The following is a 21621-nucleotide window of genomic DNA, read 5'->3' as shown; positions in this document are numbered from 1 at the left end:
TAGACCCTATTTTGGTACTAGGTACAGACATGTCAGGTTAGGAGGTACATAGGTACCTACTTTCTCCTTATTCCGATGTACATAAGGTAGGCGCAATGCAACTATAACTCCCCTGTACCTTGGGTACCTAGGTACCTGACCTAATGTACCTAACCTAATGTAATTTGCTCTACCATCAAATACCACCAAACCCCACAACTCTATTCATCCATCCATCTTACCAATTGATCTTACTATCCTCCATCTTGCATGTGTTATTCTTCACCTGTTTTCCTTACAATAGTGATTATCTCATACATACATGGTAAACATTGAACTTTCTCTTTCCTCTTTGACATCTTTCTATTTTCTTTTCTTCGTACGACTGTATAACAAGCCGAATTCACCCGTCTATATTATTATAACGTGGCAATAATTACCTGGCTGCCTGGCCACTCTCCAATTCCTCGGCGTTATCTTAGATGACAGTCGGCCGAATTATCGCTCTCTATTTTGCGACTTTGTCTGACCGATTAGTAACAGTTTCCTATCAGTCAGCCTTGCCACCAACTTCATAACTTCAGCGAGGCTTGCTCGTCGTCGAATCCTTGTCTCTTCGTATCAACTATCACTATTAACTATAATCTTGCTATAGCGTCGTCCTAAAGAGCAGAGTTTTCCTGTCTTCATGACCACTTACTTTTTTCCCCCTCTTCTCACCTGAAATAGACTACTACACCGCCTCTCTACTACGCGGCCAGTGCTTGGCTCACAATCTCTCTCGTTCTTTTCCTTCTTATTTTGTTATTTCCGATTCTAGCGAAGTCGCAATCTACTACGTCGTAAGGACGCGCAAGCTTAGGCGACGAACAAGGGGGGAAATGTTGATCTCCGGTACGAGGTTCGTGGAGGCAAAAGGCGAATCAAAACAACGCCAGCTCGTCCTATCCAGTGGATGCTCTTTATGAGAGTGAAGAAACACTGCCACTGCAGCCATGTTACAGTGTACTACTCTATCCCCGGGCCGCTCACTCTTTAGTTCTTGACCGCTTGATCAATATAGTAGAAATACTGTGTTCGATCTCTTCCATTACGTCGATATAGTTTATTAAGTCCTACTACATCAAACATCACATCATCTATTACATATTTTTATCTCAGCCTGGGGCCTTTCGAGAAGTCTCGATTTACGTGATTGGCTGATTTAAGACAAAAATAGCCCAGCTCTCAGACAATATAGTTTAATATATGCACTACTCAAAAGTCGTACGTCTAGGATCCTTGTTTTTGCTGCTTACTACATAATAGCTACGTAGTGTACGAGAGATAGTCGCGGCAAATGATATGTGAGTCGGCGCTTAAATCCCCCCCCCTTCCCTTTTTTATTTATTTATACTCTTTTACAGTGCTTCAACTGTCACATCGGCGGCTGAAATATCCAATTATTAATCACACATGGTTGCTTATTAAGAGGTACATACAATAGCTCGGTAACCCGTCGATTTCCTTGACTGCTCCACAGGCAGTCCCCTGGCCACCAATAATCACTCGGCATCCTCTTGCGTGTTGCAGCAAGCGTCTCTCAGCCCTACGAGATTTAGGCCCGGAGATCCTGTAGTCGATCCACCACACTGCATTTTCGATCCACGCGTATCATTGGATGCTGAACAGCCCTGATTCCGATTAGTCACAATGTAGTTCTGCTACCCCATGTTGCCCATGCCATCCCGTTGGTCACAAGTGACGCCCGCGTTGCAACCCGAATCCGAATAACCATGCTCTGGTGTCGCAACTGATAAACGATCACCAACACAGCCCGAATCTCTCCGCCAAGGATAGCTTCGATGTTCAGACTGAATGCCAGACACGTGACTATCAGTCTGCCCTATGCCTACGTTTACGCTGACGCTATTCTTTAGGACCCAATTCTTGGCCCTTCTGGCTTTCCGCTTTCCACATGGCAGACGCAATGCGCGACTTAAGCTATACGACCCAGACAGAGGCCTCCTTTTGGCCCGCTCTACCCGGGTCGGGCGAATTCGTTGAACTTGGTTGTCTTACTGGCTCATTTACGGTTGGGTTGCAAACACAACCTACGACCTAGCCATCCACTCGGTTATTTAGTACATGACGTCTACGTTGGTGTTTTGACACTTATGTGTTTTTAAAAGGAAAAAAAATAAGGAACTTGTCGATTATTCGGCCTTAGGCCACCTGAGCCTCACAGCTACATTACGGCCACAGCATTCTCTACCACCTCAGTCCCGTCAGCTTATCTGCTTTAGAGACCATGCGAGTTTTAGGCACTACGTGCCGGCTATAATTGAGTGGTCTCGAATTCTGGATCTCTACATAGCGGCGATGATTAGTTGAAGGGGCTTTACATCCGAATCCGATCCCAAAGGCACGGAGCGAACCATTGAAGGGCCCTCCAGCTCGATCAAATCCACTTATCTTTACGCCCTACTCTGCTGACTTATTATCATATTCCTAAGCTTGTTCTGTTTAGAGATGATTCATAATTCGCGGTCTGTGTGTTGTGAGTTTTTGGGTTTTTGGTTAGGGTATTGTTCCTATCTGACTCATGTTCCTGTGATATTACCATAGTGAATGACCTTTCCGTCGCCGAGTGAGTCCGAAGTTTTATCAGGATAACATCGTAGATCTGATAGACCCGAATAAGTGGTAGTCATTTTATCACTTTTGGACAAATTCTACTTTTAGGACCAAGGTCCCGAACTCCTTAGTCCCTTCAATAGGACATTAGTAGGTTAGAGGCTTAACATTAGCTGAATTAGCATTTAGGTACACCACCTATAACATCGAAAAACACTCGTTCAGATTGGTATAACAGCTGACAAATCCAACGATGATCCTTCGTGTGCCCACTAAACAGTTTACACGCAAGTTATACAGATAGTATGAACATGCGAAACAGCTGTTGGTAATGTTCGTTCGTATAGCTGGTGCAACACCAACATACATGTATTACCATAGTCATGCCTCTTTACACTCTACATATTGTGTTTTCTACATTTAACGCTCGTAAAGTGACGTCTTATGTTGCCTTATTTACGACCTTATATTTGGGGGCTAGATGACGTGGACCAGTTGCGGCGCAATTCAAAAAGGACGTGACAGCTCGCATATCTTTGGGCACCAGGAATACTTCTAAGAGCTTTAACCAAGTCTCTGGAGATGGCCTGAATTTAGGACGTGATATATCCGAACTTGTTGACCGATAATTCGGCATCTGGACGACCCACACCTGTACGGCGCGAGTCCAACACCCGGAAAACATGTTTATTTCCCCTACTGCGGTATCTGGATTCAAACACCGTCTGACGCAGCGGGATTATTGTACTTCAAAGTCAGATGCGTCTTATACTGGCGAAATCGCCTGAGGTAGACCACGTATGTGCTGACGGTTGTTATGCAACCTGATGGTCATCCTTATACCCACCACCGCTGAGAGACTTTGTCGCTTTGCTGTAGTTCGGCCCCCGGATTTAAGGCCACGACAACCTGGGTAACTCTGAGGAAGTCCGAAAATACACAGTCCCGGAGCCCCTGGTGGTCCTAGGGCCGCAACGCCGTCATGGCTCCTCCGGGGTCAGTCTAACAAAGGGTTAGGTGGCTATGCTAAGAAGAGTGGATAGCTATCTTAGGTAGGTACCTAGCTAAATAAAATATACTTCTCTTTATCATTTACTAACAGCGATAAACCACGTTGTCTTTATCTTGGTGGGTTTCAAACAGGTGCGAGTTGTCGATATTAGAAATCGGAGGTAAAGTGTTAGTTTGCCTCAGCCATACCACGTAGACTCTATGGGTTGAAGTACGATCACGATACTTCACTGTGTACCAGAAGCGACAATGAAGATACTTGAATTGAGATTTAGGTACATGCAGTGACATTATTTACCTACCTACGAACTCTTGTTTAAACCTTGCTTCCCCTTGAAGTGAATTAAGACGAAGTACCTTGGTAGATAAGTCATGCCGGATAACCCTTTGGTGTGGGAACAAGTATGACATGAGAAGAAAGAGTGAGCTCTAAAAGGCTGAACTTACAATCCTTCACCACGACGTTTTCCTAGCCGTGGAGAATTTACTGGTACTGGATATATAGGTAGCTATCCAAGGGTGCCTATGAATATCATGACGCCTAATTGTAAATTAACAAAATTACTAGCCATGAATTGACTTTCTTGGATCCTCGAGGTTTGATTAGTAGGGATATTCAGCATGTGAAGAACATGCACTGATGTATCCTGATCGTGGGCTATACGCTCTTGGTTGAAGGAGCATGAAATGATTTTGCTTACTTCCACCGAGAGGTATCGTATATGGCCGTAACCTCCTGCCTGGAGGGCATGTAGCCGGTGATCAGAAGCCAGCTATCTTAGGTATCAAAGGCTACAAACTAACTCGTTTTTCAGGGGCCAAAGAACCTCGTCACTGGCAGGGACAGTCTTATCGAAGATATGGACTAAGCTAGTAGTATATAATAAGAGTCTATTAGACTGAATTAATTGGAATAAGTTAATGATTTTGGCATCAATTCTTCTCTGGTCTAGTACCCCTGACTAAGTCCATTACCTATCCACACGGCTGAAATTTTTATAAGGCCAGTACCAACACTGCGGCAGTGTTGTATCAAACGGCGAGAAAAAGGCCATTTAACTTGTGCCAATAGACCATCCATGTGACGTTTCCGCTTATGGTGTTTTACCGAATACTTTTTGAGTAAGAGTATAGTGTCGGGTACATTCTCTTCTCTTCTCTCATCTAGCCCAACTAGATTCTAATACGGTCTCCTAACTCTGTATTCCTACATGCAGCTGCCCCTATATACCCAATACATGGGAGTCGTCATTGTACGTTACCATGTCATACGTGTTGGATATGTGGTGGCTGCGGAACCCTGTACTCGGGAGGTTGTGCGGCGCTCGTGGGCTACTCTGGTCTAGAGTATCCACTATTCAATAAGCTCTGGACAGGTCCGAATGAATCATACTACCTATCTACCGGTGCGATGGATGTACGTCTGTGCTTTATGAGCAGGCTGAAGAAGTTGTGTAACAGGTAAGGTTACTTTCTTGGAGCTGGCTAGCTGGCTTCTTTGGGTGTTCTGGACGGGGAGATAGGTTACACGGCACCGGGAAACACGTTACTGGTGTTAGACAAAGTTACATTATGTTGGTCATTTGCTGCTGGGATGACTCGCATGATAGGGACGTGGGGGAGGAGGGATACGATGCATGGTGTGTTGCAACCGTAAGGTGGATGCGTGGCGAGCGGTAGCACTTCGTGACAGTAGATCGAGAGCATCGGACAAAAGAAGATTCTTAAGAAGTCGAATATAGCAGCTTCAGCTCAGTCTATCTGGTATACGTCAGATTAGTAACTGTCTGGCACTTGTGCAGGTTCGGAAGCGCCGTCTGCGACCGATGGGCCTAGGTAGATGAGGTAATAGAATATTTAAAATTTTCCTTTAATCATTTCGTTCTGTCGAGGATATCGGAATATATGCAACAAGCACGGGTGATCAGCTGAAGGTCACATTGGATCCTTCCTAGTAGACGATAGTCTACCATCGGCTTACCCATTCTGGTCATTTCAGCTCTACACAGATATTAATCGGTAAGGTGGCGCGGCCGTGAAAAAACACAGAAGCGAGAAGGGTACCCGTCATAATTAATCGAAACGCAGATCGGGTACGAAGGCAAATTCCAATTAGCGTTATTCCCAAAGTAAAACAACATTCGCAAAAGCGCGTGAGACGTGAGGCACATTATCTCTTTCCAGTCCACCAGTAAACGCCACCAACTTAACCGCGAGCCGAGTCAGATCATGAACTCGGGCTTGGTATCAACCATAACATAAGATAACGCGGAAACGAATGCAACCAACACAACATATAACAGATTAACAGATCATCATAGGCTCTCCTTGCCCGGGTATAGCCGGAGCCCCCTCGCTTCGCTCTTCTTCCATCATGTCGATGAGGTCATCCAAGTTGGAATCCAAGTTCTCTGCAGCCTCCTGATCCAGACATTCCTTGAGTAGTCGTCGGTACTTGTCAATCTTCTCGCCGGTGCCGGACACCCCTAAAGCGTCGACGTACTCTTTCTCTGCGCGTCGCTGCTCTGCGACGAGCTCCCTTAGCTCCTGGGCAAGTTTAACTCGCTCTTCGTACGAATTGTCACCGGTGTCACCATTCATCATCGATATGGCTTGTTCGACGGAAGAATGCACATAATATCGGCTCTGGCCTGCCAATAACGATGTGACTTGTTGCTGTAGGATAGTAGCTTCGCCAACGACCTTTGACGCCGCCTCGGGAGATTCCAACTGACTGTCTAGTTCGGCAATTTGCGCTCTGACGACAGCAAGCTCGTTTTGTGTATTTGCGAGAATACGACGAGCCTCCATTTCGGCCTCGTTCTTTTCCTTCCATTCCTCATCGTAACTATGGGCGAGATCCTGGAATTTCTCCAGGACAAGCGGTGTTATCTTATTCTGGACTGTATTTGCTGCTTCCGAGTTATAAGTGACAGCTAGCTTAGAAACGGATTCTGTGATGGCGTCGCGGAAGGAGACATGTCGTTGAGAGTCAGGTGCAAAGGGGGATGAGGATCGCTGAGGCACGCGCTCCTTTGGATTCTTCGTAGCATTTAATTCCTTGATCAGATCCTCTGCGCGAATTCCTTCTGCGTTGGGAATGTCCGTGGAGGCGCCCCGGCCAAGAAGGGCTCGTATACATTTACGAGCGTTCGTCTTTGCCGCCAAATGGAGAGCGGTATTACCGCCATGATCTTGGGTGTCGATAAGGTGCTGAACGAAGTTGGGCTCATGAGTTTCCTGGAGCTTGTTTAGAATATTATCGAGATAGTAACGGCAGCACGAAGTACTCGTGATCCGACCACTCTTCATTATTGCCGCGTGATGAATCACTGTACAACCCGAATCGTCGCGCGCGTCAACAGTATCCCACAGTTCCTTCATAACTTGAGGGAAAGTTTGCTTCTCGTAACAATTGGTAAAGTTCACGGATCGCATGAACGGAGTCTCGCCCTTGCAATTTTGAACTCCCAAAGTAGCCCCGAATCGCTTTAGCTGCTTGATGACATCCACATCGCCCATAGCGCTGGCCCAATGGAGGGCAGTATGCTTCTCTGTATCGATCGGCCAGTCGGGTTGGAAATTAGGAGGAGGCTCGGGACGGAAATTGGGTGCCTCGTTACGAGATAGGAGGAAGTAATCCAATAGTTCATCACCATAGACCGAATGTTGCTGCTCAGTGAGGTCTTGTATATTATCTTCTCGTTTTCTCTTCCGGTGTCCGGTCGAATAATGTGATAAATCATGGCGATCGTCTTCTGCTATGTATGAAACTGAAGCAACAGTGACGTTGTCCGGCGTATCATCTTCGTTTAGCTGTTGGCTGGCAGTCTCAAGTTCTTGGGGCGGCGGGGCACCTATGACATATTAGTAGTTGTTCGGCGATAAAGTAGTTGAAGCATCATACCCCATTTTGGCACTGCCGGCTTTCTAGGGGCCTTTGGCTTGCTTGCATGCCGAGGCGCTGGGGGTGGGCTCTGATTTCCGGGAACGAACTCGAAGATGGGTCGAAGGCGCTCGAAGATGTTGTTTCGTTGCGCAAGTTGTTCTCCGGCTTCTAAAGGAATCCATGTGCCCTGATATTTTCCATATCCACCCTGGATCTTCTCGTGGACGTCTTTTTGTACCTCGCGCTCGAGGATTCTCGTACGGGCGGGCTTGTCGAATCCTGCTGCTTTGAGGATGTGTGTCGCATTGACCCAGTCATCTTGCCGCCGGCGCATTACATGCTCCTTATTATCACCACCAAACTGGAACTCGTATACGGGCACCTGTTATCAGACTTGTAAGTAAGATACCCGAACTAAGAAAGCTGTGTAGTCGTATGAAAGGGTATGTTTTATTATGTTGTAGATTAGCAATGCGACTCAAGAGAAAGCTACTTACACCACTATATGTGGCACTGTAAATACCAGCAGCAGCAATAGTGCCAGCGACAGCACTGGGAGCATCTTTTACCATGTTTGCTGCTTGGACCCAATTAGGGTCGAACGAAGGGTATGAGTAAAGTGGCGATAGCGATAGCGATAGAAAGGGATATGAAGAATATGATATGACGAGGGTATGGAGGTGAATATAAAATTACCGGTGCGCAAACAAATTAGGAAGACAAGGACACAATTTACAATGATATACTGCGCAGTCATGAGAGAGAGAGGTAGTTTGGGTAGTTGGATCTGCAGAGGTGATTGGCAGCCAGGGTTAGGCTGATGGTGGGTGATGATTTTGTGAAAGTTGCTGCAACTTTTGGACGCGGAGACGCGAAATCAAGTAAAAGAGCATGGGGGGGGGGAACGACGCGGTACGGGTGTACCCTACACGCGTAAATTGGATAGAAGGTCACCTGACAGTTTAAACGGGTACGAAATTAGGTACATACATGTAGTGCTGGCCATGTACCTTAGATCCGGTAAGCCCTTATGTAAGCGGTCTATATGTATCTCAAGTGACGTATGAAGTACCTCGGTACTTGACTGTGCATTTCTGTTAAACTTTTAAACTGTCGGGAATCCCTACATACATCAATGTGTGTGTCGCTACTCTTGATTGGAATGGTCACTTTTATTTCTTCGAGTAAATATGGATTGCTTTTTCAATCTTCAAGACGTCCACTCATTCGTCTGCTCTTACCGGTATATTGGTATCCAATGCTCCCCTCTCTTGTTAATCACTTACCATTGTTTCGTATAAAACACATTGTTCAAATGCAAATAGTGTTGATCACCCCCAAATGCATTTTTTAATTTGATATTTCAGTTGGTCCCCATCCAACCTGTCTTTTCCCTTGTTAGAATCTTTTTCACAATTCTAGTGTGATATCTACCTACCTAGGCATAGAATCGAAACCAGGTAATTATTTACAAGTCTACCTATATATCTACTAGGCTTAGCTATATGCGTACTGTTCCTATTCTAGTATCCCTACAGAGCTTCTCTGATATTCTCTTTTCCACGTCTTCTCTGTCTTCCCTGCAGACTTATAAGGATCTCAATCGTACTGGCTAGGAACGGCAATGGTCAAATCTATTTCGCTTCAGACGCTTGCGGGCAGCGTCAAATATGCCTATGGAACTATTGTGGATCTTCTCGTCAACCTGAGAAAGCTGGTCCCTTTGGCTAGGGCTAGCCTGCTGCCTGTGGTCGCAGAATGATTAACCGCAAATGAGGTTGTTAGAAAGCTGGGAGTACTATTAGTTCCAAGAGGAACTACGGGCTCTTATGCGGCATATAGAAGTTACAACGAGCAAGTCGAAGACCTCGAGCCCTGTTTTGAGGTCGTTCTTCACGTTATATCGGAAATACTCGTCGACATCGATTACCAAACTACACGTTTACGCCGCTATAATACTTGGGGGGGGGTCCTCTTGTATCTTCTAAAGTGGACCCGGCTATACAAGACTTCTTTATAGATGCTAGGTTTTGCTTACATACGAAGAAGCCGGTCCTCCCTGTGTCTCACGGTCGACTGTCTTCAGAGGTAATAGAACCAAGCTCTCAAGTTTTGGCTATCGTAGAAGAGTTGATTAACATGATATACAGAGGAAATTTATCACGGGCGACTATTCAACTCGTAGACCAAACATTTCCGCCACACCCTTCGTTCGCGAAAGCAGCAGAATCTTCAAGGTTACAGCCTTTGGTAGCGATTGAGCTGCATAAGATATCGAGACAAGTAGATGTACGGTCGCTTCTGACTAAGTATCGACCCGAGAGCCTACGCTCCCGCAAGAATGATTACAGCCTCATTCGCATGCTACATCGTGAAATCATCAGGTGCGACTATAGTGCCGTACATAGATGTCTTTTGGCGAACACAATCCCGGATACTCCTCTAGAAGAATCGGGGGTTGTACCAATTCACCGAGACCTAGACCAAATCGAAGCGTCGCTTGTTTCGGAAAATAAGACAGGCACAAGGGCGTCGAATTCGATCGTGATGGCCTTAATTATCGCGGGCGCTAGCCTCAACGTGCGAGACGAAAACGGTCGGACTCCCCTCATACGAGCTGCTACGAACGAATTGACCGACCCTATAATATCGCTGATGTTGGAATTCGGAGCTTCTGTCCAGACCAAAGACAGGTAAAGGAACATAGCTCTTCGCCATGCGGCGATGAAGGCTCCTTCAGAAGAAATGGGCAATATTAATACTATCAGGGCCTTGCTAGCCCATGGCGCCGACTAAAGCCTTAGGAACAAGAGGGGGCGCGCCCCTTTACATAGAGCCGTCTTGTTTAAGTACTTCGAACGCGCTCGGGAGCTCTTGGATTACGGAGCCGACTTAGAAATAACGGATAATAATGGGTGGACCCCCTTACTTTGTGCAGTCACCAAAGGGAATTCGGTATTGACAAAGCTTCTACATATGTGACCGGGGCGCTATTGTTGACAAGAAAGATAAAAATGGACACACTGCCCTTCACTACGCCATCTCCCTAGGACCCGAGGAAATCTCTAAGGTTTTGCTAGATCATCTCCAAAGGTGAAACTCCGCTCTGTCGAGCAGCGTCCAAGTCAAACCTGTTACTTGTTAAACTCCTTCTAGCATATGGTGCCGACGTTAATCTGGCATCACCTGGCTATTACGGTGCTCTGCCAGTACACGTTGCTGCTATGGGGAGAGATGTGGCTATTACTGAAGCTCTCCTAGGGGCAGGATCCCTGATTAATGCCGTGGACGACGAGTGCCGCACGCCATTAAGGTTGACAATGGACGGCGGAAAGAATGAGTCGGTGCATTTTCTGATGAGCAAGGGGGCAGTAAAGTGACTTTCCTTCTATAACGTTATAAATAGCACGTAAGTTGTAGACCTAGATATTTTTGTGTCTAGCTGCAAGGCTTCTCTTTTGGAGGTTTGATCTAACATTATCTGGGTGCGTACCGGATGTTATAATTCAGATCACACTTAATGGTAAGCCAATCACAAGAGTCAGATGGTCCCGATTGGGAATATCTACATGTTCGGACGGACTATGACGTAAATTATTTACTATTTGGCTTGGTACCTAATTATTCGGGCATAAGACTGGAATTATCTCCGTGATAATCTGAATGACCTCTGTTATACGGTATTGTATTGCGGTAATATTAGGGGGCTTTTATAGCAATCTAGCAGCAGTATGAATATATATCAGAATTGCATATGCTTACCTCCTACCATATACCTGTCAGTCTACGCTTCTATATATGTACCTTAGCCAGGTTATGCACCTACTCACATTCTACTAGAGTTACATATATAGTTAGTACATGGTTATGAGGTATCTTATAGTTTAGGTATATGTACCTATTAGTAAACTTTACCTTGCATGCACGTTAATGGCAGCTATAGCTACCCCGCTCGTTCTTCAGTTTTGGTGGCGCGATATACAAGACCGGCGACGCAAGCGAAAGCACGTCAATATAATAGATCTATCATTTTTTTTTCTTATCCTGTTATTGTCTTCCCCGCTCTTTATCTCCTTACTCCGAATCGGCATTCCTAGGTTCAGCACTTTACGAGAATACGCTCCGTATAAATATAGACTGCTTTTCTCCCGAGGTTATTGTATAAAGATTGGCATAGGCCGAACAATTCGGTATATTATAACAGCTTGAGATTTATTTGTACTGCTTAGACGGTAACAGGAAAAGTTCAATATGCCTTTAATCGCCTCTGCACCACGAGGCCGCATCATCCTAGGTCTGATGACCTTTGGACCCGATGAGAAAGCTGGTGCTCGGATTACCGACATCAACGAGTTCAACAGGGTACTCGATACCTTCCAGTCCCGTGGCTACAATGAGGTTGACACGGCTCGAGTCTACATTGCCAGCCAGCAGGAGGCCTTCACCCGACAAACAAAGTGGAAGGAGCGCGGTCTCACGCTGGCTACCAAGTTCAAGTATCCTTCTGAGGCCGGCGCTAATCAGGCTGCTAAGGTAGTCGAGAGTTTGGAGACGAGTCTCAAAGAGCTGGGGACTGATAGCGTAGATGTAAGTCTGGAGTCTGTCTCCTATTCTAGCTCGACTTATAACCCTTATAAATCTTATAAGTTATCTTGTTGTACGTCTGTTTCTTTAAGCTGACACTAAAGGCTATATAGATCATCTACCTCCACGCAGCCGATCGTGCGACACCCTTCGCTGAGACGCTTGAAGCAGTAGACAAGCTACACAAGGCGGGCAAATTCGTACGATTCGGCATTTCTAACTTTACAGCTGCGGAGGTGGCCGAGGTGGTTCTGACTTGCAAGTACAATAATTGGGTACGGCCGACCGTCTACCAGGGCATGTACAACGCTATCACGCGGGGTATTGAGCCGGAGCTGATTCCGGCATGTCGGCGGTACGGGCTAGACATCGTAGTATACAACCCGATCGCCGGCGGCTTGTTCAGCGGTAAAATTAAGAGCGTAGATATCGACCCAGCCGATTTCAGCCGTTTCAGCACAAAAGCCAGCACGGGTGCCAACTACCGTCAACGATACTTCAAGGAGAGCACGTTCAAGGCCCTGCAGACGATAGAGAAAGCAATCGAGAAACACGCTGGATTAACGCTGATCGAGGTGGCGCTGCGGTGGGTAGTGCACCACAGTCAGCTCAAGATTAACGGCGGCAACGACGGTATCCTGATCGGAATCAGCTCTCACGACCAGCTCGTGAGCAATCTGGATAACTTGGAGAAAGGTCCGCTTCCAGAGGATGTGGTGGTGGCGCTAGATGAGGCATGGATGATTGCAAAAGCGGACGCGCCCAACTACTGGCATAAGGACCTCGTGTACACGTACGATACACGAGAGGCGCTGTTCGGAGCCGATGCGAAGTAAGTGCATAAAAGAGAGGCATGACAGGTTGATTCTTATATGCAAATGTAGGTCTAAAGAGGTACACGTAGCATGCCTGAATTCCGAAACTTGATACTTGATAAGGTAGTGTTACCGCACGAAGGCACATGTGATTATGTGCATAGGTATATTGAATATCGTATGTTTATATGTGTATATATGTAGGTAGTGCGACATTTTCCAGTGACGGGAATTACCTACATATGTACCTAATGTACCTAGGTTATGTACCTACCTAAAGTAACATTGAATGTAGCAAGGTAACACGACAGGCTGGTTCAGCCCTGCCGCCGGGATATGTACCTTAGGTATCTAAATACCTAACGGCACCTAAAGTACCCGGGCCAATAAGGGCCAAGATTACCGCAACGGATCTTCATAAAAGACAACGACGAGAGCAGCAGGGGATACATGTGTTAGCGTGCCCCCCTGACCGCTTACTGCCCTTAGCGACCCAACCGCTACTGAATTCCGCACTTTTGGGTGTGTCACTTGATGATTTCTATCTGCAACTAACATTTGTCTATTTGTCCCATTTGATACCTACCTACCTACCTATGTAATGCATACGGGAATTTTTTTACTTTGACGAATCAGGATCCTGACCTTAAGTCTCTCTTCTGCAGCAGCTGCATAACCTACGTAAAGAATAGGATTAGCTACATTGTACCTATATTTCTTTACTTACCAAGTACCTAATCCTCTCTCCGTACCGTGCCGTAAGAGGTAACCTTCAATTCTCACCTAATCACCCTCGCGTTCTTTTTTTAAATTATTTTTTATTCTTTAATGTCTTCGAAGCCAAGCAATATTCGCTTGTCCAGCATACCGGCTCGCTTAAAACCGACGTCGCAATATTCGAAAGCCGAACCATCACCGCTGTTATCCGCCAGTTCCTTCGGGTCCAGCGTTGAAGATTACATCGGAAGTGGCACCGACACCGTAGGAGGTAGAACCCCGGTCTTCGGCAGGCGATTATCTTTCGTCCAGGAAGACGACGAGGCCTCGGATATCACACATCTTCGTAGCCCTCATAGATTCGATATAGACTACTCTGAATACTCGGACGACGACGACGGTACCATGCCCGACAGCGCCAAACGACCAGCATTCCTCCGTCCGTCTGACGGTCGATCTGCTACACCGCTTCTAAAGAAATCAGACGACGATGATCGCGGTAGGACACGATATAACAACTCGCGGCCGACATCACCTCTCCCGATACCCGCTGTTTCTACACCAGCCTCCGACCGACCAACCTTTAGCCGCCGCTCCACCATGAGATCTCGGTCTCCGGATACCCAAGCGCGGATGGCAGTGCGCAAGAAGTACACGTATGCAGCCATCTTCCTGGCCGTCTCGTTAGTATCCTTCTGCGTGCAGACGGAGCTGGGACGGTACGTGCAGCACGAGCTTGGTTGGGACAAGGCTTACTGCATGTTATATCTTACACACGGGTCGTGGGCCTTACTTTGGCCCGCCCAACTACTTATCCTACGGGTGCAAAAGTGGAACGTGCCGTGGCCAACCTTCTGGAGACGGCACGTCTACTTGTTGCGCTCAACAGCGCATATGGTCGCACATCAGGAACTCGACATCCCCCGGCATGTTGTCCAGCGCAGTCCAATACCCTACATCTTGCGCACCACTGCGTTTGTTACCACTTCTTTAACAGTCGCAGGCCTAACTTGGTACGTTGCCGTCAGCATGACTACCCCCAGCGACTTAACTGCCATCTATAACTGTTCTGCATTCTTCGCCTACGCTTTCAGCGTACCCCTACTGAAGGAGAAGTTGCGCCTCGACAAGTCGGTTGCGGTGCTGATCGCCATTGTTGGCGTCATGGTTGTTGCCTATGGCGACTCTAAATCTGGCGCGGGAGTTGATAAAGAAGCAGAAACTGAGGCTGGCACGCGATTACTCGGCAACATGATCATCGGCGTGGGGAGCGTGCTGTACGGGCTCTATGAGGTGTTATATAAGCGATACGCTTGCCCACCCGAGGGTACGTCGGCAACGCGGGGCATGATCTTCGCCAATGCGTTTGGAAGTTGTATCGGGGCCTTCACACTTTTGGTGCTATGGATTCCTTTGCCGATTCTCCATATTCTCGGCTGGGAAACCTTTGAGCTGCCCACTGGCGCGGCGGCATTCTATCTCTTCGTGTCGGTGATCATGAATGCGACATTTGCAGGCAGCTTCCTAGTGCTAATCTCATTAACGAGTCCCGTGTTGAGTAGTGTTGCTGCGCTGCTGACAATTTTCATCGTGGCACTGGCTGACTGGATTATCACGGGAGAGGGTATGAGTCCATCAGCTCTAAGCGGTGGGTGCCTGATCGTGGTAGCATTCGTGATGCTAAGCTGGAGCACCTGGCGCGAAATGACAGAAGACGCAGAGCGCAAGGCGGCTGTGGATGTTGCCGGTCCGATCGACTGGAGTAGTGAGGACAGCGATAAGGATGCTAGCCGGTTGGATTAGGATGAGAATTCCCAGCTCACGTAGACGGCTGTGCGTTACTTTTGTTCGCAAGTTTATTCGTATTATTCTTATTCTTGTTCTTATTGATGTTTAGTCTGGATTTTTTGTTTAAAAGATTTCTTCCAACATCGTTCCATCTTCTCTCTGGTTCAGGTTGTACTGTATTATGGCATATCCATCGGAATATAGGGGTTACATTGTCCCGGATGGAACAAACTCATAGGCTGTATCCTGGAGGGGGGAACAATCGGATTAGAGCGATATTAGACATAGCACTTTGCATCTTTCCCACTATGTCTATGAGGATTTGGGGATTACCTAGAGCAATTTGGCTATTCTAGACGATGGAAGATGTGGATTTATCGGTGCCGTTACCGCGCATATATAAACGTGTCTGCTGTTTCGGCGTTTGGTGGCACCTTGGTCTCGGTCTTGATCTCGGTTGGTGTTTTAGGCTGGGTAAGGATGAATAGTCATGACCGGTTATAGAGGTGGTGGAACGACGCCTACATTAGGTACCTTACCTGGGTAAATATATAAGTCTCGTGCGCACGGTTAATGTATCTATCACATCTATTGCATAGGAGCCCGGTGCACTGGCTCGGTTATGCGGATAAATAGGCACCTATAGAATACCTATATAGAAGGCGGCTTAAAAAGGCGCTTATCGACTTATTGTCATATCATATTAGAGGATGGTATACTTGAATACGAAAATAAAACATCCTGAGGCTTTTCAAGCGCGAGTTTTTTTTGTTTAAAAAAACATTGCCATCTTTGCTTTTATACAAGTTTAATAGTTCTTTCCTTGTAACCTCGTGTCTACTGGCGATCCTGTATCGTTCTAAGCTGTATCTTTGTTGTAGGAGTATAGTACATGTGTATTTAAGTATTTGAAAGGCACTATTCTAAAAAGTTTTATGCATAGAACACGCACCCGTTGTAAAAGAGGGGTTCCCATTTATTATCCGAGATCAAGCTATTGAAGGATATGGTTATTGGTTTCCGTCGTGGATGATGGGCGGCTGGGTGTTGTGCATATACAACCATAGGCTGGAGAACGGCAGGTGAGCGACACCATTAAAGGCGAACCGCCTTAGCGATCCCTGACTTGTGTCTCGTCAGCAGACTATATATATCCATACTTATTTGTGTCTACGAAGCCTGATTGTCTCTTGGCAGATACGCTATGTACTCAAGGATGAAAATCATAAGAGATGAAGGAAAACAATTATACTGACAAAACTGGTTCTCCCAAGGAAGTTGGTGGTCCGACATGACCATCAACCTCCCGGTCTGTATTGGGGCAATTTCCCTCTTCGTCCTCCTTGACAAAAACGCCTGGCCGTTCTACCTTCCAGCCTTTAGCGCCACTGCGCTCGATGAATTGTACCGCCATATCCCAGGCTTCGTGGTCTGCCGCGTCGCCGCTCTCGAAAACTCGTAGCGATGCCCAGTTTCTTGGGTACACTACGGGGTCGGCGGCAAAGGTAAGCTCGCGCATCAGGGAGCTGTATGCTGTATTGCGCTCCATCCAGAGGTCTGCCGGGTCTATGTGCTTCATTTCATCTTCTGCCTCTAAGATCCGGTTTTCAGGCCCGGGGGTCAACTGCACAAAGAGACGGTCAAGCTTGGGTAGGTTCTGGAGTAGGATCTCAAAGTGAGATGATAACGGAAATATGGCGATGTAATTGAAGTCAACGATAGTAGGCGGTATAAGCGGGGTGTCGTTAGGGTGTTCCTCGCATCCAAGGAGGGCCCCAAGCATGGACGGTGGTCGCCGCAGAAAGAACTCATATGTTCGATAAACCCTAGTAGACGATCCTTCATTCAGGAGTAGCGAGGTCCAAGGACGAACGGTGAAAAGCGGACACGGCGGTGGTCTTCTATAGCGGATCGAACACGAGGTGGCGGGGGGGCCTGCTGAAGCTACCTGGGTCGTTGACGTAGAAGGATGGTGCTGTGACGAAGAGGGATGAGTATCCGAGTTAGATGATTCTGTATGCGTACTCGACTTGCCACGTGAATCTCTAGTAGTTCGGGCAAGTGAAAGAATATGATACGGAATGCTAAACGACCAGGCGTCGTCTAAGAAGAGCATACGGGATAAGAACGAAGCGAGAGTATTAGGAGGAGTAATGATGGTGAACCTTAGAGGGTCGATGACGGAGAACAACTGGTCCCATAACCATTCCAGATCAACAGAGCGTATCTCAGGAGTGATTTGCTTGGCACTAGCATCTCTATCTACGAAGTCGACGATCATAGTAAAAGTCGCAACGCTGCGGTCCAGCCGATTATCTTCCAGAAAGCGTAGAAGTGGTATCGGGTTCAATGTGAAAGCGCTGAGCGAGGATATCTTGGGTCTCCATAAGATATGACGGAATAGGCTAGGAAGCACAAGAGATCGCCAAGTCCTGCAAACGAAGGACACAGTCTTGAGCGATTGCGAATATAAAGACATAGTATCCAGCATGTCGTCGCTCGGTTGCTCGCGAAGCCGCACTTGCGACGGAGCCAAGTCATCGAGGAACTCGAAGACATGTAAAAGGATCTCTGGTGGTATACGATCCATCTCGATTGACAGAAAACTCCAAGTTATACTTCCAAACGGGATAATTATCCTTTTCCTTCCTCCTAAACAGTTGGACTGTCTCAAGCTGCTTCTATAGGAATAGCCAATTGAGCGCTACTAATAGCATACCTTTGGCCTCTAACGGATATCATATAAAGACTCTTGGTATTTGTGTTGATGCTGACATGTAAACAGGATGGAGATAGTAAGCTGAAGTCTCGTTGAGGCTGAATAACTCTTCTCATTTGATGATGTCTAAGTTACGGATATAGTCGTCGGGATTCGGGCCAAGTCAAGTCAGTTGGGGGGGCAGATAAGGGGGAGGGGCTATACTCGAGAATATAATTGCTATGGATAACTACATAGCTATATCTCAAAGTTGCATTTTAGGGCATTGGGCTAAAAAAAGAGTTTAATGGCATGTGTTCCTTAGTTTCTGGAGGGAGGTAACTTGCTGACGAAATAAGAAGACTTAACTACATATAACAAGCTTACTAGTTATATATAGCGTTAGTTCTTAAAATTGTAGCAACTACTTCGTAGCTCTAATGCCAACAAAACGTCATATTGCAAGTCCTGAGATTAACCAATACTTTATATTCTACTGGGTAGGTTAAGCAGCTCGAATTGGATTTTGAAAAGATAAACTGCTGCTCTCTCAAGGCCCGGTATATTCATTTTATTATGAAGGGCAATGATTAAGTTCTAACATGGTGTATCCAGCCTTCCCATACTCCGGGAGCTGGCCTGAGAAAATTATCCGAACGTTTAAATAATAATATTTGGAAAGGTCATATGGGAGGTTCAAGGTGACCCTAGCATCCTACACTACCACTACCACTACCACTACCACATATGCCAGGCTCTTTTATCCTAGATCATTTCATATTATCGGGACCGAAGCAAATTATATATCGCTTTTATACCTTAATATTTCCTGGTATAGGTTACTAACCTAGTGAGGTAGAATATATATTATGTAGTTCATGATCACACGAGCCATCACGTTGTATTATTTACATAAAACACCCCGTGCGCTTTAGCTGAGAAGCCTCAACGTTTACCCACCGGCGTAGCATGCTCATGTGTACCTAGGACGTACGCGTAAAGTCAGCATTGACAAAGGCGGGGGAGTGCAGGGGTTATACGATTGTTGAATATCAAATCGTGGAGAATCGGGGAAATTATGGATATCTAAAGGACGGCAATGCGAAAACCGAATCAGAATGCGGTGATGGGCCTTCTCGTAGCGCCTTTTACAATAGACCTGCCGTGGCTTCTTCTCTATCAGCCGAACATTTTCAATTCCACTAACCCGGATGCAGTAAATCAAGCCGCAATGTTGCTATTAAGACGCACATTATGTCGATACTTTTTAGCATCAATGGGTCCTTAGCCTTATACCCCTCAGAAACGAACCCCTCTTATGTAGTTTTGATGTAGTTTTGACTTGGATCCTACCACGATACCCCTTATTCACTCCGCACTCACCCTCTAGTTGACCTGGGTATGCTAGGGAGGGATTGAACCATCCCCCGCTCGAACTTGGCAATGTGGCAATGGGAAAGAGGTATAGATAAATGGGATGACGTCTAGCTTCTTCCTTAGTTGTTTCTCTTTTCTATTGTTTCTGGTAGTTATCCTTGTAAACTTCCGACGTAGATAGTAGGTAAAAAGGAAAGCTACCCTCATCTTCCACCTCCCCTCTGCCACACAGAATCTAGTAGGACGTTGAATAAATATCTCGACCTTGACCACCATCAACCGATATGCCGGCCAACAAGCAGCCACCGCCGTTCCGTGCAGAGCATCTGGGCTCACTACTCCGCCCGCAAGAGCTCACCGAGAAGCGTCTTAAGCTCTCCGACGTAAAGGCTATCGATGTTGCTAAGGACGGGGAGTTGCACGCCATCGAGGATAAAGCCATTGATGAGATTGTCAAACTGCAGCTAGACCTCGGGTTCCATGCTATCAACGATGGCGAGTATCGACGACATCAATTCTGGGGAACCTTCTTCCCTAACCTTGAGGGATTTGAGGAGATCATGGAACCGGAGTGGGATATGTTCCGGCTGTACGTCCCTGACACTGCCGCGTTTAGTGAGTCTCCCTGTTGTAGCTGATGGTAATATTTGTTATAATCATTGGACATGCAAGCTAATCCCTTACATCGTTTAGCTGAAAAGGGCCATAAGCCCGGCGAAACAATTGTTTGCGTTGGCAAAATTAAGCATGTCGGAAGTGCATACCTGTCCGACTGGAACTATCTTAAGAAATTAGTCCCTGTCGACAGAGTGAAGGATTTGAAGATAACGCTCGCCGCCCCCGAATGGTAGGCCTTTCTATCCAACATCCGTGGCACATTGTTAGGTTAACTCTTCGTAGGTATCATCTGAGATACAAGAAGGGCAGAGCGTATCCAAAGGAAGTGTACGCTAACGACGAGGAGTACTTTGCCGATATTGCCAAAGCCTACCAAACTGTAAGTCAATTCCCCAAGTTCCTCGCCTTAACGCGCTCTTATTCTTATTCTGTTATATTATGCATTTGCCTCTTTGATATTTATGACGGCTTCGTCACATATTACATGAGTTGATGTTGATCCTGAATGCTACAGGAGTTGCAGCTTCTATATGACAACGGTTGCCGAAACGTGACCATTGACGACCCGAATTTGGCTTGTGAGTGAGACCTTCAATGCTTATTATACCGACAAGGAAACGTTGACAAGAGCTGGAATTGCAGACTTTTGCGACGAGAAGATGCTGGCTGGCTTCAAGGCGGATGGGGAGGATTCTGATGTTCTCCTCGACTCGTATATCAAATTATACAATGACTGTGTATCGTCTCGCCCGGCTGACATGCACCTGGGCATCCACCTCTGTAGGGGTAACTTCGCATACAGTAAACACTTCTCAGAGGGAGGATACGATCGAATTGCAACGAAGCTCTTTAACAACATCGACGCCGACACTTACTTCTTAGAATACGACACGGAGCGGGCAGGTAATTTTGAGCCTTTGAAGGAGCTGCCACCGCATAAAAATGTCGTTCTAGGCGTCATCACTAGCAAGTTCCCCGAGCTCGAGGACATTGATGAGACACGCAGTAGGGTATTCCAAGCAGCTGATATCATCGCGAGCGGCGCTGGTCAGACGCGTGAGGAAGCGCTTAAGAGAATCGGCGTCAGTCCTCAATGCGGGTTCGCTAGCCACCACCTTGGCAACGCCGTGACGCGAGACGACATGATTGCAAAACTAAAGCTAGTCAGAAAGCTCGCTGATACGATCTGGCCGGGTGAGCCATAGAGAGAAATGGTATGCATATTATATATACGGTGATGATGCTTGAATAGAGTCGAGTAGAGTCGAAATTATGTATTCAACATGCAGATTTGGAGCGGGAAAGGGAAGTTTGACAGCGAGCAGTTGAGAACTAGAACAAACACCACAAAAGAACAAAAAAAAACCCCGACATCGGGTTTCTTATAACTTGATAGGCGTGATTAATTTGTATACATGCAACGTGCCACGAAGCATGAGTGCTGTAATGAAATATGATAGACTGGCGCCTTTATGCTTCGGAAGGGACACAATATGAATAGAAAACGACCCACGGCGTGGTGATACGAA

General features: G+C 46.6%; 5 protein-coding genes across 5 annotated transcripts; 3 read left to right on the top strand and 2 right to left on the bottom strand.

Annotated features, from left to right (window-relative positions):
* Nucleotides 1-5910: 5910 nt before the first annotated feature.
* F4813DRAFT_382980 (apses-domain-containing protein) lies at nucleotides 5911-7829 on the bottom strand (the record flags this gene model as incomplete). Its single annotated transcript, XM_049245881.1, has 2 exons — nucleotides 5911-7463; nucleotides 7514-7829. 2 exons carry the CDS (start codon nucleotides 7827-7829, stop codon nucleotides 5911-5913), a joined length of 1869 nt encoding a protein of 622 aa, XP_049095802.1.
* Nucleotides 7830-9242: 1413 nt separating this feature from the next.
* On the top strand, nucleotides 9243-10456 carry F4813DRAFT_241078 (uncharacterized protein). The gene has a single exon (XM_049240019.1). The coding sequence runs from the start codon at nucleotides 9635-9637 to the stop codon at nucleotides 10190-10192; it is 558 nt and encodes a 185-aa protein (XP_049095801.1). The 5' UTR covers nucleotides 9243-9634; the 3' UTR covers nucleotides 10193-10456.
* Nucleotides 10457-11746: 1290 nt separating this feature from the next.
* F4813DRAFT_382979 (NADP-dependent oxidoreductase domain-containing protein) lies at nucleotides 11747-15414 on the top strand (the record flags this gene model as incomplete). Its single annotated transcript, XM_049245880.1, has 4 exons — nucleotides 11747-12082; nucleotides 12193-12911; nucleotides 13740-14011; nucleotides 14042-15414. 4 exons carry the CDS (start codon nucleotides 11747-11749, stop codon nucleotides 15412-15414), a joined length of 2700 nt encoding a protein of 899 aa, XP_049095800.1.
* Nucleotides 15415-16540: 1126 nt separating this feature from the next.
* F4813DRAFT_241040 (uncharacterized protein) lies at nucleotides 16541-18325 on the bottom strand. Its single transcript, XM_049240018.1, has one exon. It carries the CDS (start codon nucleotides 17987-17989, stop codon nucleotides 16646-16648), a length of 1344 nt encoding a protein of 447 aa, XP_049095799.1. The 5' UTR covers nucleotides 17990-18325; the 3' UTR covers nucleotides 16541-16645.
* Nucleotides 18326-19572: 1247 nt separating this feature from the next.
* On the top strand, nucleotides 19573-21386 carry F4813DRAFT_240949 (UROD/MetE-like protein). Its single transcript, XM_049240017.1, has 5 exons — nucleotides 19573-20089; nucleotides 20168-20321; nucleotides 20375-20471; nucleotides 20607-20670; nucleotides 20735-21386. The coding sequence occupies exons 1-5, from the start codon at nucleotides 19759-19761 to the stop codon at nucleotides 21295-21297; spliced, it is 1209 nt and encodes a 402-aa protein (XP_049095798.1). The 5' UTR covers nucleotides 19573-19758; the 3' UTR covers nucleotides 21298-21386.
* Nucleotides 21387-21621: the final 235 nt, after the last annotated feature.

Source organism: Daldinia decipiens, assembly GCF_022478715.1.
Source record: "Daldinia decipiens strain CBS 113046 unplaced genomic scaffold F4813scaffold_42, whole genome shotgun sequence".
NCBI classification, from domain to species: domain Eukaryota; kingdom Fungi; phylum Ascomycota; class Sordariomycetes; order Xylariales; family Hypoxylaceae; genus Daldinia; species Daldinia decipiens.
This window is presented reverse-complemented; position numbering and strand designations above follow the sequence as displayed.

What these genes read in the sequence shown, in the direction of transcription:
- F4813DRAFT_241078 (XM_049240019.1), top strand. Translation starts at nt 9,635, where the DNA reads ATGATATACAGAGGAAATTTATCACGGGCGACTATTCAACTCGTAGAC.
- F4813DRAFT_240949 (XM_049240017.1), top strand. Translation starts at nt 19,759, where the DNA reads ATGCCGGCCAACAAGCAGCCACCGCCGTTCCGTGCAGAGCATCTGGGC. An exon ending in TTGCCAAAGCCTACCAAACT is followed by an intron (nt 20,472 to 20,606) that starts GTAAGTCAATTC and finishes TGAATGCTACAG; the next exon opens with GAGTTGCAGCTTCTATATGA. An exon ending in TGACGACCCGAATTTGGCTT is followed by an intron (nt 20,671 to 20,734) that starts GTGAGTGAGACC and finishes CTGGAATTGCAG; the next exon opens with ACTTTTGCGACGAGAAGATG.
- F4813DRAFT_241040 (XM_049240018.1), bottom strand. Translation starts at nt 17,989, where the DNA reads ATGGATCGTATACCACCAGAGATCCTTTTACATGTCTTCGAGTTCCTC.